Source organism: Candoia aspera, chromosome 3 (assembly GCF_035149785.1).
Source record: "Candoia aspera isolate rCanAsp1 chromosome 3, rCanAsp1.hap2, whole genome shotgun sequence".
Classification (NCBI taxonomy): domain Eukaryota; kingdom Metazoa; phylum Chordata; class Lepidosauria; order Squamata; family Boidae; genus Candoia; species Candoia aspera.
Genome location: NC_086155.1, coordinates 36,912,126 through 36,927,991, shown reverse-complemented (window position 1 = coordinate 36,927,991; position 15,866 = coordinate 36,912,126). Strand labels below are relative to the sequence as shown.

Sequence of the window (15,866 nt, the reverse complement as noted above, 5' to 3'; positions counted from 1 at the left end):
AGAAGGGAGTGAAGTTGCCCTGCTTGACCCTTGCAGTGCTCAGCGTGAACATGGCTGCCTCAGACCTTGAATAGGAGCACTACTATTAGAAGCTGTTTTAAGTTCCATTTGTTTGGATCCCAGTATTAACTTCCAGTGCAGTACTAGGGTATTTTCTTCACTAGGAGAAAATACCCAGCTATGTCTTGTGGGTATTTGGGACTGTGGGGACTGTGGATCAGGTAACCTTCCTGTTAACTGCTGCATTCATATCATACTGCAAACTCGGTTTCTTAGTAACAGGCAAAAAGTGCTTTGGGAGAACCTATTAAGCTTTCAAGATCAAAGGCTAAATTAATATATTGTGCTAAGCCACAACAAAGATTATGTGTTTGACTTAAAAGATTTTGCAAACTCAACCACTGTGGTTTATAGATTAGCATGCTATGTGAGCCCAGTTAAATGTAGTTAATCCAGAGACCAGTGTGGCTTAGAGGTTAAGGTATTGGACTGGCACTGGGGAGATCCAGGTTCAAGTCCACCTTCAGCCACAGAAGCTTGCTGGATGACTTTGGGCCAGTTACTCTTTCTCAGCCTGATCTGCCACAGAACTGTTGCAAGCAAAATGGATGAGCATGCCATACACTGCCTTGATCTCCTGACAGAAAGGTAGACTATAAATGAAACAAATAATAACTTAGCTTAGCTGAAGTGCAAACCCAGTTAAAGTGTAAGAAACAGCCACATTACTAAATTTCCTATAGAAAGATAGTGTTTGGATATTAAGCATTTTCAAATGGAAGATTCTAGCCCTCATCAAAACACAATTCAGAGGAGCAGAAAGTCACACCATGAAAATCAGTCTAATTTCCAGCACCATCTTAGGAAAAGAGTAATATTATCAAGATATGAGTGGACAGTTATACAAATCACAGACAACTAGACTAGCCAAGAACAAAACTGAGGGTGACTCACCCAGACTGCGAAGGATTTTGTTCATCCCACTTGGCTCAGACTCTGGAATGGTCTCCAAGTATTCCAAGGCACGAACTTCAAACAAGCCTTGAAAAAGAAAACAGCATTTCAAAAGGTGCCTTTGCTACAGAAAGCACTCTTATTTTCTGTTTTTACATTTTAAAAGTTCATCTCTGAAGAAGCAAAAATACACATGAGAAAAATCAAAAGGATGCATAGAGGATGTTTGAAACTCAAGGGTAGAAAATCTCCCAATTCTCCAGCATCAAAATTATGCCAAATATACAGTGTATAACTCACTACAGAAATATGCACATGCACACACAAATAAGTTATACAATTTGGATGGATTAATGGATGGATGCAAACAAATCCCCATATTCTGAGATCGAGTTTCACAGTTATTTCTCAGGGAAAAAGACAAGGCTGAATATTTCCATTTTTTTTTTCCTTTGCTCTTCCTAAATATGGAAGCAAATGTTGAAGTCAAGACAGACCTCATAACTTCTTGTGAGTTCTCTGTCTCTCAGATTCTGACATTGTTGTTAGTCAAGGATAGCAATCTGAGCCCCTCCAGATGTTGAACTGCAACTCCCATGCAACATGGCCAAGAACTGCTTGTTCAGCACCATCTGGAATTTGTTCAGCAATATCTAGAGGATCTTAGGTTCCCACACCTGTCAAAAGTGAAGGGAAAGAGTTGCATCTGTTCATGAACTTGCAAGTGTTTTTCTTGTCCTCATTGGTTTATTAATGAACATTTAAATGTATATACATTTAATTCTGAAGGCATTTAAATTATACACGTTTGCAGTGTCACAGCACATGGCAACACCTGACTAATTTCAAAAAAGCTAAGTAGGGTCAAACCTAGGCAGATAAGGCAAACCTTATCTTAGGTTTAGATAAGATAAGATAAGATGAGGTGAGGTGAGGTGAGAGGTGAGGTGAGGTGAGGTGAGGTGAGGTGAGGTGAGGTGAGATGAGATGAGATGAGATGAGATGAGATAACCCTAGGAAATCCCAGGGCTGTCAGCTAGACTAGGAAATTGAAAAAAATATATCCTAGAAGAAGGCAGTGGCAACCCACTTCCCTCTTATTAGCACAAAAACAACATGAATGTGTTAATGTAGTCACCAAGAGTCAAGGTCAAGTTAAGCATGACTTTACCTTCTAGATCCTTTTCAAGCTGCTAAGGGCTAGAGCTTTGAAAACAGACATTTCTGGTGCAACTAGCAGAATCTTTTAAAAGCAAGAAGTGTTTGCCCTTATTAAACTATTAAATCACTCTAGTCTTCTACATCTAGTTATAAAAATGCTTTGGTTTGTGGCAGCCATAAACATTCAGTTTCCAGGCTGAAAACCTACTAAAGCTCAAAACAACGAATGGTTTGAGGATCTTCAATATCCCAGCAGAAAGGCAGCAGATACCTGTAGAGAGAATGTCATTTTGAATTTGTACTATTTTTGTTCTACACAAACATCTCACCTTTGACCCCACTCTTCCGTAGCTCTCGGTCCTGGATGAAACCAGCAAACATCTGTGTCTCCATGAAGATATCTAGGAAATGACGCACACTGCGGGACGTATGGGACTTCCGAAAGGGCTCCCGCTGGAATACTCTCTCTCCTTTCTCAGTGACATGCATGTGCAAGGAATAGTGCCCCACAACTTCCACAAAGAAGCGCACAAAAGCCTCCGATACTAGAGAGTCCAGCGTCACATCACCTACAGAAAGAGATGCAGTGTTACACAGTCAGTCCAGGAAGTACTGCAATGGAAAAGAAGCTGTTAGTGTGCAGGAGCATTTTTGCGAATTGAAGATGTAAGAACATGTTTAAAAGTTCAGTGTTTTGGGTGGAAAGACAAACATTAGCTGGACTTCATTCTTGCTGGTTTTCACCCCATCATGGATTCACTCAGAGCACAAACACAAAATCCATTTCTCTAAGCAAGATCGGGGCAGAATTATTTTTCAACCAATGTCACCTTGTGTGTAGCACCGTTCCTGAGACAAGATTTCATTCCTTTCTTCTAAGATCTGTACAAGTGCAGCCTGAAGCTTATGAGGTAGAATTTCATCCTCATCTGAAACCTTTGAAATAAAAAAGAGAGTGGGGACAGAGAGAAGATAATGGGGTGATATTGCTGTGCTCAAAACTAAACAAAATGCTGTATTAAGCATCAGTACCTACAACTGTATGAAATAACTTCAGTGTTAGTGTACAGATGCATGATTAGGCCACATACTGTAAAGTGCAAATAAATTTAGTCACAAATAAATTGACTTACAACAGGGTCCATATATGAATTGCCAATATAAAAATGTGGATGTTGACAACAAAATACTCTCCGTATTAGAAACTGCAAAGGGAGGGATTTTTTTCAAGCATCCTGATGCTAAAATTAGCAATGGCTTCAGACAATCTAGAACAACAAAACCCCACACCCTTTTAACTTCTGCTTTGCAGAATATGACAATAAGTAATTTGTCAGTCTCTACTTGTTTTGCTTGCAAAGGCAGCACTTCAGTCAACAGCAGACAATGGACACCAGCAGAGAACAACATCATGACAGATTATTTTAAGAATAGCTGTCTAGAGCAAAAAAACAAAACAAAACCAAAAACCCACATTTGTCTAGACAATGAAGGGAAGTAGAGAGGGAGAAATGCATTGAAGATTTTCCTAAGTGCCACACTCTATCTTACGCTGCATATGTGATTTGGCCTTCTGTATTATATGATTATTTGTAAACAGCAGCTAAACCAATTAGGTAAACCAATTAGGAACAGAGAAAGGAAGCATGAACCCTGTTATTTATTGGTGGCATACTGCAGCATAGGGGTGGACTTGATAACAGTATAATGTGGGTGGAAAAGGTTAAATAAACCTACCCTTGTACTGTGATTCTAATTCAGCTCTTCCATCATTATATACATTAAAATAAAAATGTAAGACCAAGTCAGCATTTAATATAATGACCAGGTTCAGACAATTTACTGTTATGGGAATGAGTTTATCCATTCATATGCATGTACATTGCCACCCCCTATCCCTACCACCAATGTGATTATAAGCAGAAACTTAGAAGATCTGCTTGGGTTTTACATCAATCAAAGCAGGATATGATTATTCTCAACTGTATTCTAAACTAACCATATTTAAAAATAAACCACAGTTCAGAAATTTGCAGTATCTGGAGAGCACAGACAGCTTGCTTTAATTAATTTAAGTTTTCTTATATGTGTTTATTTCCACCTAACTCAAACTGCAACATGTTTGCTTTCTGTAATGTAGACAATAGTGTAAAATATGAAGATTCCCTTGGAGCTGAGCTCGGCTCCTGGGGACTACATGGACACGTCTATGTAGTTTTCGTGGCAACAAAGATTTGCTATTTCCTTCTTCTGGGATTTTTTTCAATTTTCCAGTCTAACTTACAGCCCTAGTGGTCTCCCATCCAAATATTAACCAGGTCAAATCATTTTGGGGTTGAGCCAAAGTATTGTCACAGCAGTTTGGTACTGCTACTTCCTGTGGCAAAGCAGACAGTATTAGGTGTTATTGTTTTATTCACCTTTTGCAGAAACTTATCAGCACAGAGATCAACGATCAGTACCTAAGAAAAGGAAGAGGCATTCAATTAATGCATGTGTTCAACTGCTTCAAGCAGCCCCTTGCCCCCTTCTCAGTTGAATGAAATGTTAACAGCTAACCACAGGGCTGCCCTTTTTATTAAATTACTGCAATTCTCATTAATTATTGACAATCTGGAATGCAACAAGTTTACTATTTCATAGCATTAATTTAAATTCAGTTCCTTTGGAGAAATAAGGGAAAACTCTTATAAGCCTGATAACTGGCTGGATATGGCCACCTGAAGACTCAACAGAGAAAGCAAGACTTTTAGAGTTCTTCTTTAATTAGTTGTGGGAACAGCCTTTGGACAAATACCAGTCTTACATTTAAAAAGGCAAAATAGCACACTATCAATGTGTGTCTTTGAACTCATAGATGGACTAGCATGTTTTTAAAAGTAAGTTAGTTATGCAGTCATTACCGTAAGCCTTTAGCAGCTTCCTTACTAATACAGCATAGTAAGAATGCTCTGCATTGGTTTTGTAGATCTCACCTCTTCTATAGGCAGGTCCTGGAGATGTGTTAAGGAGCAGGAGAGGATGCCAATAAGAAAAGGAGTGGGTGAACAGACAATGTCTATCATGGAGGCTGGCAGGACAGGGATATAGGTGTGTTGCCAGGTAAATGGGTAGAGGGTTGCAACCACAGCATGGCCACATTTGGACAAGGTGCTATATGGAAAGAACATAGCATGAAACTTGTATCAGTAAATGAAACATCAGTGTCTGAATCCCTCAAGAGATTGTTATATGAACAAGCTAGAAAGTGATGTATGAAATGGTTCTACTTAAGAAAATAAACAGAAAAGATCCCATGTGAAGGGCAAAACAGTGTTGTCCTGCATTAAAGATGTTTTGGATGTTACAAGGCAGAACACCTGAGAGAAGGGATTGGTCTAGAATTGTCCCAACCATGCTAGTACTCCGGGGCAAACTGTTTTAGATAGAGAAGCATTCACATATCTCTCTCCAGCATTAGGAGGTGTTACAGTTCCTGGAGGGCAGTCCTATGCACTTCTCCCAAATGTGCAGACTATGCCTGATTTCCAGTACAGTATTTAATTCTGGTTCCATGTGCACTAAATATTCTATGCAAACACATGTAAGGTAGAATGACATGGGTTTTTTCCTCTTGAAAAGCTCCTTCAAAAACAGTTACCCCATTCACTAATGCTCTTCCCACTCAAATGAAATGTATCTGCCCGCTTTAGGGGTGAAGGTTGTCTGCCTGTACATTTTTGTCTAGCCTATATATGCATTACATAACAAAAACCACAAGTTTGTAGTGGCATGGAAGAGTCACCTTAGATTGTCAGCAACAAAGATCACCCTCCTTTCTAGCAGAAGAGAAGCACAGACTTGGATCAAATGAGAGACACTGAGGCACTTTAAGAGACATTCAAAATCTACATGTTCTAATCGGGAGTCCAGTGGGCGGCAAAGCTCAATCACCTAAAAGCGAAGAAATGAAAAAGAACCGTGGATGAGAAATAAGTTATTTTATTGCACTTGCTTGGGTGGATGGCAGCAGAGATACACAAACCAGACAAATAGAATCCAGAATAAAGAGTGCCAGCCTTCCCTTTGCTTTAGTCAAATTAATTCCATTACTTCTATCTGGATGATGAAATAAGCCATCTTTGGTATCTGTTAGATCACAGCAACCATAGAGGCCTTCATTGGATGAAAATTATGTCTTAGCTTTTACCTCATTTCCAGCTCCTGGCAGGAAGCTCTTCACAGTGATGGTGCGCCCAGGAGCAGGGAATGGTGCCTCCATGACACTGCGCATGAATGGATGCACTAGGGCTGGGGACATCTCACGCCTCTTCTCCACTTCATCTAATATCTGCATAAAAAGATTTTGCTATTACCTGACTGGTTCCCTTTAAGAAAGTAGAAAGGGAAAAAGTAGAGAGGACTGAAATAACATTTTGTGTCTTTAATGCATATCAGGTTGTGTGCAATCTGCCTGTGTGTGTGTATGCACGCGCGCATGTGCACACACCTTCAAGTCAGTCTTGACTCCTGCAGGTTTTTTGGCAACATTGTTGGAAGTGGCTAGCCAATACGTTCTTCTTAGGACTGAGAGACAGCAACTGGCTCAAAGTCACCCAGATGGCAGGATTGAACTCATGGTCTCCTGGTTTCTAGCCTGATGCCTTTAACCATTACACCAAAGTAGCTCTCAATGTACACATTTATAGTTTACAATAAATTTTGCTGTAATAAATCAAGCATTCAGTTATTTCACCTGAAAATGGAGCTGCCATCCACAAGGATGGATAGTCCTAGCCCCCACAAGCTTCCCATGCTATCCCCAATGTTCCTCTCCTCTGTTCATTGTTCTTTCATTTTTAACTCATGTCCACCATTTTCAGAATTTATCCTCAGCATTTCGGTGGACATTTGACACTCCGCATTTTTATTATGGAGGCATTAAATAAAATTCTGCAGCAGGACATAATTCATCCTAGAGCCAAAGCAGGTTTATCTACTCAAATCCTCTAGTGCCCTTCAGATATGTTGGAACTACAACTTCCTTAATTATCCAGCTATGGGATGTGAGGAGTTAATGTTCAACACCTTTGGAAAGTACCAGGTTGGAAAGGCTACTCAACAATCAGAATCATCAATATTATATATTTATGAGTAAAGTCTGTTTGCAAGGTACAGTATATATTATGCACATCTTACAAATCAGTATGGACACATCACAGGGTCCATGTGGATCACAGTAGATATATTTCCTATAACAGGCACCTGTGCCTTCCAAGGAATTGAGAAATGGTAAGTTGAAAACTGGATCAAATTAATTACCCTTGGCTGCTCAGGACAGGAAACAAGTTAGTTCACTCTGAAGTAACTATGGATAGTTGAAAGCAGGTTTTAAAAAGTCTATTTAAATCAAGAAACAATTTAGAGAACTCTGAAGATAGTGAAATCAACCTTTACTGATGCATAAATATTAATACTAGTTCTCTTCCTCCCCATGATCCAGAGATTAAAATGGCCAGGGCAGGCTCTAGAAATTTTGGCACCCTAGGCAAAGTCATATTCTGGCACCCCTACGGTTCGGCTCATCTTCCGATTTTATTAGGAAATTCAGAAAAGTGACCTCTTGTTTCTTTTTTTCTCCAAGGTTTTGAGCTTTACGCTTATGATTTTCAGCCTATTTTTTTCTTTTCTTGGACATTTTCACCCTATTTATTGTGGATCACAGTATTTTAATTACATCATCACCAATTGTTGTCATATGGCAACAATTCAGTGAAATTATATTTAACCTTTGAGCAGGCACACTGGCACACTGAGTGTGCTATTTCCACTTTTCCGGGTATAACTCTGATAAGCTGATAGTCACGTGACTCGCTTGCTCAGTACCTTCCTATCAGGCCTGTGTCTTGCTTCAGTAATATATCAGCTTCCCAAGGTCCATAGCTATAATAATAATTTCTTTTTGGTGACTTGCAACATCTGGTTAGTGTGCAGTTCACTACCACTCTGACTTTGTAAGTGTTTTTGAAAAGTATAGAAAGAAAAAGTTCTAAAGCAACAAGGAAAGATTATCAGATTTTATATACTCATATTGTGTATTTTGGGAGTCTTTTCGATTTTGGTGCCCCCTAAAATTTGGCACCCTAGGCAACTGCCTAGGTTGCCTAGCTCTAGAACAAGCCCTGAAGTGGCCAATGTGTTTCCATCTTCTGCAAATAATCAGTTCAGGGATCTGGCAAAAACAAGCTACAGAGCTGTCCTTCCTCTCAGTAGCTTCAGTAGCTGGAAATAGAAAACAGACACATCAGAACAAAACTGAATGGGTAGCTATACCACTTCTGGGCTTGGGCTCTGTCCAACTTCACATCCTGCCCCCAAGTCAGATTACTCCCAAGCACATTGAGTCCTCTGCAGAGAAATGGTAGCCATGCCTGTTCTAAGCAATCTGTTTTGCACTAAAAAGAGGTGACTGTAAAAAAAGCAGTTGACTAACTCCCACAGTCAACAGCCACCTATGCAGGCATTTTCCAAGGTAAGCAGCAATACTTGCTATGAACTCAAAGGCAGTTTCCTCACCTTAGAGAAAAGGTTGAAGCAGCCTAGGCGGCTAACCATGCAGTAGACCTCAGGTAGCCGCTTTCCTTTCCCTTCTGGCTAAAATGCGATAGAAAGAAAGAGTTACTCAGGCATCCCAGTATCTAACAATGGCTTACCCTCCCTTCTTTTTCCTATTTGACATGCCATTCTCACTACCTGTTTGAGCTCTTTATCTCTTTTTATCGACATTTGGCTCATTTATCTAAGGTACAAAGCACTGGAGCACATTGAAAACTGTCTATTAATAAGATTGCTAACAAGTAATTGCTGTTTACCAGCTCCTGCACAATGGAGATAATACAAATTGCTAAACAGTTCTATCTGCTTTATTGTCAGCCTTAGCAAGGCAGTATTTGGACCCAGCTTCTTTTCTTAGGGGTTTATTTTAAAAAAATCATACAAAATTCACAACATCAGAGAAGCATATGGAGGCTTTATATGTGTGTCCCACTAATCCCACTAAGCCTAATTCCCTGGACTAGCACCTTCCATAGGTGCTTGACTTACTTTGAAGTGTAAGTTTCTGTGATCCAAGTTTTTAAAATGCAATTTCCCTCAACATAAGCTCTTCTTCAAATCATAACTACCACTGGTTGTATTTAACTTCCATTAGAGTGCTTTTTCTTCTGATAACTTTTAGAAATTTTTGATTTAGGGAAAGATGCATAGTAGTGGATTTTGATGATGTTCCACTGCAAAATTCCAGGACAGCAGGATACCTACATTTGCTCCCAATGGAACACTTGACAAATTCTTTCATATTTTCTACACTAAAGAGTTGCTGGGAGTCAGATGGATTAATAATAATAATAATAATAATAATAATAATAATAATAATAATACAGGGGACTACTTACCAAGAGCCTTTTGCAATACCCAAACCAGCGGCTGCCATCCTCACCAGTTAGCACAAAGGAAAAAGTTTCACTGGACAACACAAATAAAAATTGTTAGTTTGATGAAGGAAGCAAAGCTGTAGGGAGCTCTTACATCACAACTGGACATAAAATGTACTTCTCCAATCAATTTCCCGTTCAGAGGCTTCAGAAGGCTTAGAGAAGGTATTTCATCAGTATGTTGCCTTCCACGATCTCCACCCTACCACAAATAAGCATAATTGGCAGCTTAGAAATGACCACTTCACCACAATGGTAAGTAAGATGGAGAATGCTAGGGCCAGCAACATCTAGGCCACTGTGGCACTGGATTAGAGGGCTGAAAGTAATAAACCCACAACAAGGTGTTTTTTTTATTTAAAAAAAAATGCCATTGAAAGAATTTTTTAAAACACTGATCTCATTTGCCAATATGGCACGGTATCTTATGTCATTCTCCTGCCATAGAAGAGAATAAGAGAGAGAGGTAATGTTCCTTACTGAAAGCAGGTAAACCCACCTCTCTATCAAGAGAGTGGGACAGTTCCAGTGCCAATCTCTTCTACTATCTCCCATGCATCCTGTTCTTGACTTTGCTTTTTATTGAAACAATAAATATGTTTCAATAAAACAATTATTTTATTTTTATTTATTTATATTTCAAATTTAGCCACTGCCCATCTCACTCAAAGAGTGACTCTGGGCGGTTACAATTACAATTCAAACAAAACAAAATAAAGCAAATTGATCCACAGAGGGAAAAACAGAACAATCACAGTATCAAGGATAAAGGAAGCAAAGAAAAACAGTAAGAAAAGCAAAAAGGAAAAGCAAAAAAACACAAAACAGAACAACCACCCCACTTGGGGGCATACTGTATATACACTAGTACAATTTTATGAAGAAACACAGACATTTTGGAAATTCATATTTAAGGCTGATGTTTAAGACATTTATTTTGCTGAAGACATCAGGAAAAGTTTTGTCAATGTAGCTAAGTAATGGAGACCAGATTTGAATTAAATTGTGCTTAATCCTGCACCAGTTTTAAGTCTTGTAAAATGTGGTCACTAAACCAACAATAGGATTAATCACTAAAGAATGCTGAGTGATTCTCCAGTATGTCTCAAAATTCTTTGATCAAAATGAGTAAGTCATTGGGCATTACCACTCACCTCTTTGTCTCTGATGTTGGACACCAGTCTTTGGGATCAGGGAAACAGAATTTGGGGATGACTTTCAGTCTGTCTTCAGTGTCCTTAGACTGACGAAAAGGATGATCAGGCTACAAATGGAAAAAAATTATCAGGCCAGCAAACAAATAAAAGCAGGCTAATATTTTCCACTGTGCAGATTTACCTAAATTAGATACAGAGACACCGACTATGTTCCAACAGTATCTGGAATTGGTGCCTGTGGGCACCAATTTATCCAAAGAATCTTTCAAGACACCCACCAAGCTTTTAAAATTAAATGGATGATTTAAATAATATAAATGGAATGCTGTCTTCTGCAAGGCAAGCTATTTGCCTCTAGAATTCATTTTGAAAAAGGTTTCTGAGCATCACATGGGCCCTATATGCATTCATAGCAAATAAAAATGGCAGCTGTTGCAATTCAGTTTGAAAATGTTTTGTGACTTGCCAGATCTATTAAGACAACCATTTTATGAATGGGCAACTGAGGCAGCCATTTTGTGAAAGTGTCCACAACTTATTGTCAAAATTCCAAATACATCCATCAATGCATTCTGATTCTTGAGCAATATCAAATCCCAACTTTTTGTCTTCTCACTATTCATTCTAGGTTCTTAATGAGCTACTTTTCACAGCATATTTTTTGAAAGACTGAACTTTTAAAAGGCTAACAAGTTTCAGATAGTTTCACCAGTTTCACAGCATTATTCCTTTTGAAGTTTTATTGATTTTATTTTATTTTATTTTATTTTGCTACCACCCATCTCCCACCAAAGAGGGGACTCTGGGTGGTTTACAACAGAAATAAAAACATTAAAATACCATAAATAAATATAAATATAATATTGAAGTTAAATATAGTATAAAATCCAGATGACGATACTACTTGGAATATCACTCACGTGTATCTGAAGGGGCCATTTTAGGGTGCTAACTGTCTCCAGAGGTAATTACTCCCCCTTCCGCCCCAAGCAAGGTTTCAGAACCAGGTTTTTAGTTGTTTTCAGAAGGCCACAAGGGATGGAGTCTGTCTTATCTCTGGGGGAAAGATGTTCCAGAGGGCGGGAGCCACTGCAGAGAAGGCCCGCTTTCTGGACCCTGCCAGATGGAATTCTCTTATGGACGGGGTCCGTAACATGCCCTCTCTGCACGATCGGGTGGGATGGGTTGATGTAATGGGGATGAAAACTTCATGTAGTGAAGTTTTCCTTCACTACATGGCCTATTCAAGCAAGTGACTGGCAGACTGATTGGAAACAGAACTATTTTGGGAGCTGGTGAAAGTCTGTAATAATGGTGCTCATGTTATATAATCACTACCCCATAATTACTAGAGTAAACTTTCTTGTTAAATCCGACTGAAAGACCCTTCTGTGCAAATCTTGTTAAACTACAAAACAAAACACCTCCTCGGCAGAAGAAGACAAATGGGCTGGCAAAATGCCATCATCCATTTTGTCAGCAGGGACATAAAGAGTGCAACAACCATGTGACCTGTGGATCATTACTCACTACATTTCTGAGCAATGTAGGCCAGCACTGTTTTGGTGACCAACAGCAGCTTGGATTAAATCAGCACAGCTTTGGGATTACTGTTGTTCAGCTATATTTCATTCCTCATTTGAGTCTACTCCTAGCCATGCAGCAAAAGAAGCTAGTGTATGTTTTCCCCAAAGAAACCAAGGTTCTTTTCTAGCTCTTCTTGTAAACCACTTTGCAGTCTACCAGCATCTGCAGAGGAGAATGAGCACCACCAATTATATCAGTGTAACATGTATACTTGATGGCTGCTTCTTTATTTATTTATTTATTTAATTTATTTATTTATCAAATTTTATCACCACCCATCTCCCTCCCAAGGAGGGGCTCTGGGTGGTTTACAATAAAACCAAAAGAAATGGTGGTTTGGAGGAGAGGAAACAAATATAGGAAAATCTTTTCTGTCCTCGACCTGTTATTTCTTTTTTCCAAATAATTCCTCCCTCAAACTTCTTCCCGCAATTCACTGGATTCCAAATACATATCTGAGGATGCAAATGTGCATTTAGAAGGTTTAAATCTGTCCAAAATCTATGAATGTTATCAAATTTTGGAATGATGCCTCCAGAAATTGTTACCAAATTGTAATTCTGAATGCAATTCTGAATGCAGAAGTAATTACTTATATCCCCAGAGAATTATCAAACTAACTCTATATGAATACAGAAAATTTTAAATGTAAATAAAATCAAATTTGAGTTTTTTCAAGCCCAACCACTACTTTCTGGAATCTAGCTACTAGTATCCCATTCAAAGGACAAATTCACCACTTAGGCCCAGAAAAAGTTGTGTACCTCTGCAATACACAGTAAGCCTTGGAAAACTATTCTTTGAAATCATACTCTTTTGCATGATGCTGAGACCATACAGAGCAGACAGTGAAAAATGCAAAGAAATATGGTTAATACTCATATAAAAGATAGTATGTTTTTCTGTTTATCATAGCATAAATAATATGGCTGCGGACAAGAACACAACTACTGTATAAACATTCTACATCACTTAAACCAGTGTTTCCCAAATTCCAGACCTGTGGGTTTCACTTCCCAGACTTCACATGGGAGTTGAAATCTACACATCTGCAAGTTGGCCAGGTTGGGAAACACTGATCTATACTTAGCCACAGTCAAGGCAGATAAAGTGCTAACTTGCTCATTTATTAGAGTCTGAGCCCAAAAAGACTGAGGGATTTCTCTTTGGGAGTCCAGTAACAGCTAAATCCAGAAAAAATTCCCCTGCAATGTGGCACTTCGAGCATCCAAAAACAGACTCTGGATCAGCAGAAGCCCAGCTCAGCAAAGGCAGAGTGCTCGTCTTGTCTTTGCGCTGCCAGTTCTTAGGTCCACTTTAACAGGAGTAAAGGTACCTTCCTCCTGGCCAACCAAAAGCACCTTAATTTAATTTTGTGGAGCATGGATAGAAGTAAACAGGCACCAACCTTACATGGAAACTGTTGTATAACCTGTGGGGTGTATGTTGCCTCGGACGGCTTCTTCTGCAGAGATACTACCACAAACAGCTCAAAGAGCTGCTGCTCCTGGAACTCAATGAGGTCGCGCTCCAATGTCTGGTAGTGTGGGTTCCGTTTGGACTGAGCCTGGACCTGCAGAAGGCGCTTATGGCGACCTACAGAAGAGAAGCAGTTCTTCAATTGCCAGATCTTGCATCTTGGATGGGGAGATGGCATGGCTTCCATTCATCAGGTAGGGAGACTGCAGAAATGGTAAGTGTTTCCCCAGGCTAAACAGCAGGTCAGTTTTTAGAGCTGTGTCCAGCAGGCCTAAAAGTAATAGCTGTGTTGCTGGAATAACAGTATTCCCATAAACAAGATAAAATATTTGTATGCTGTTTGATTGGACAGTTAGGGTATTATTGCTGCCCACAAAGAGAAAATGTGGGCAGCAATAATACCCCAACTGTCCAATCAAACAGCATACAAATAACTCATACCAAATATACAACTTGCAAAGCCTAACATCCAAACTGAATGGGCCTCTTTACCTCCATCATGGTGAGCTAACATAAAGCCTCTCATTCTAAATGCACACAACGCTTTAAAGCAGCAGTGTGAAAGTTATGAAAATTGCAGTGGCGCAGACTACATGGACACCAAATAAATAGCTACCGTGTATGATAAGCAAGTGTCTCCCGCTCTCTAGAGAAAATCCTGATCTGACCACCTTCACAAAACTGTCTGAAGGAAGGAAGTGAGGAAAATAATCATGCTTGCTTGGCGCTGTGCCTTTATTATTACCAAGGAATTGCTGTGTTAGGCTATATGCAAAGCTTAATTCTGACAATTTCCAGGCATGGTGAACAGGAAATGCTGGTGTGTCCAGGGCTATTGGTGCCAATTAGGACAGATGAGTCACGATGCAGAGCCAGTTTGGAGCCTGCTGCTCTAGTTGTTCTTCCTCCAGTGTTTACATGCAAGGGCCGAGCATTATGTATAATTTCACTCCAGTTACTTCTTTTTCCCAGCAAAGGGCGTTTCACAATGTTGCAAGAGACAGAGACAGACATGACTCGGCTTCTTTAGCTTCAGTGAAAGAAAGAAAAAAGTTCTCAAGAGGCAGCACTGGAAATGGTCAGAAGGGGGGAACATCTGACCCGGAAGCAGAAGAAGATTATGTGCCATCAAGTCATTTTCGACTCCTCATTAATACGTTTATGCAATTATAAACTGGCAAGGACCTCTAATTACACCCCAATGAAACAGCAAGGTTCTTGCAAGGTAATCCTTTCCTTCCTGGGCAGACTGTTTTCCCTTCAGCTTGACAAAAGACACAACTACCCTGAGCAACTTGTTGCCTATCCACTCTTACATGCTTTCTCCTTCACACGTTAGGCCCAGATATGCACCTGAAAATCAGCCCCAATTAACTTTCCTTCAGCATTTTGGCAACCCGGTTGCCTGTTCTCTTGCTCTTTGCAGAAACCAGCCACCGCTGCCAAGCTATGGCCCATGAGAGATGGGGGTCTCATGCGGTTGCAAGTTGCAGTAGTCTGAAACACTTAAGAGGAGGAGTGGGGAACCTAGTTGAAAAGCAGCAGGCACTGTTGTGCTATGCTGTTAGCCCTTCGAGGTAGTCCAGACGAGAAGCACAACTAGGAGTACTAACTATATCTTTATTTCTAAGGTTACATTACCAGAATCTTGCAAGACTGAAAGCATTCCTTCCCTCCTTTCCTTTTACTCTCCAGAAAACTAGGGAGGGTCCCTTCTGAAATGCTTCCCATGCCCCCCCTGTTTCTGTGGACTGAGATACCTTTTGCATGACGGTTGTCTATGTCTGCAGCTCTCCCTCCTGTCTCTCAGGGTCATTCCCACATACCATTACATGTGCCAGCACCAAGGATCACAGTAGTCTGAACAAAGTGATGTTATATTTTGGGTTGCTACAGCAGGCCTTGGTACAGTGTCACAAAAAACACTCTACACAAATAAAACTTACTATTCGTACTTATCCGCTTCTTGGCAGAAGCAGATAGGCACCACAACATGGTCTCCTTTTTTGAACACCACCTTTCAGACTTCTGAAAAGAGATAACCATGTGTCCCTTT

At 39.9% G+C, this 15,866-nt stretch overlaps 1 protein-coding gene across 1 annotated transcript in view; it reads right to left on the bottom strand.

Moving 5' to 3' along the window:
* DENND2C (DENN domain containing 2C) overlaps window positions 1-15,866 on the bottom strand; it is a 66,241-nt gene that overhangs the window by 3,967 nt on the left and 46,408 nt on the right. Inside the window, exons 8-18 of the mRNA XM_063297388.1 lie at window positions 13,740-13,927; window positions 10,742-10,851; window positions 9,549-9,618; window positions 8,671-8,748; window positions 6,305-6,445; window positions 5,900-6,048; window positions 5,091-5,268; window positions 4,536-4,577; window positions 2,946-3,051; window positions 2,445-2,684; window positions 955-1,041 (exon numbers count right to left, since the gene is read on the bottom strand). Coding sequence (XP_063153458.1) covers window positions 955-1,041; window positions 2,445-2,684; window positions 2,946-3,051; window positions 4,536-4,577; window positions 5,091-5,268; window positions 5,900-6,048; window positions 6,305-6,445; window positions 8,671-8,748; window positions 9,549-9,618; window positions 10,742-10,851; window positions 13,740-13,927 — 1,389 coding nt within the window. The remainder of the gene's footprint in view (window positions 1-954; window positions 1,042-2,444; window positions 2,685-2,945; window positions 3,052-4,535; window positions 4,578-5,090; window positions 5,269-5,899; window positions 6,049-6,304; window positions 6,446-8,670; window positions 8,749-9,548; window positions 9,619-10,741; window positions 10,852-13,739; window positions 13,928-15,866) is intronic.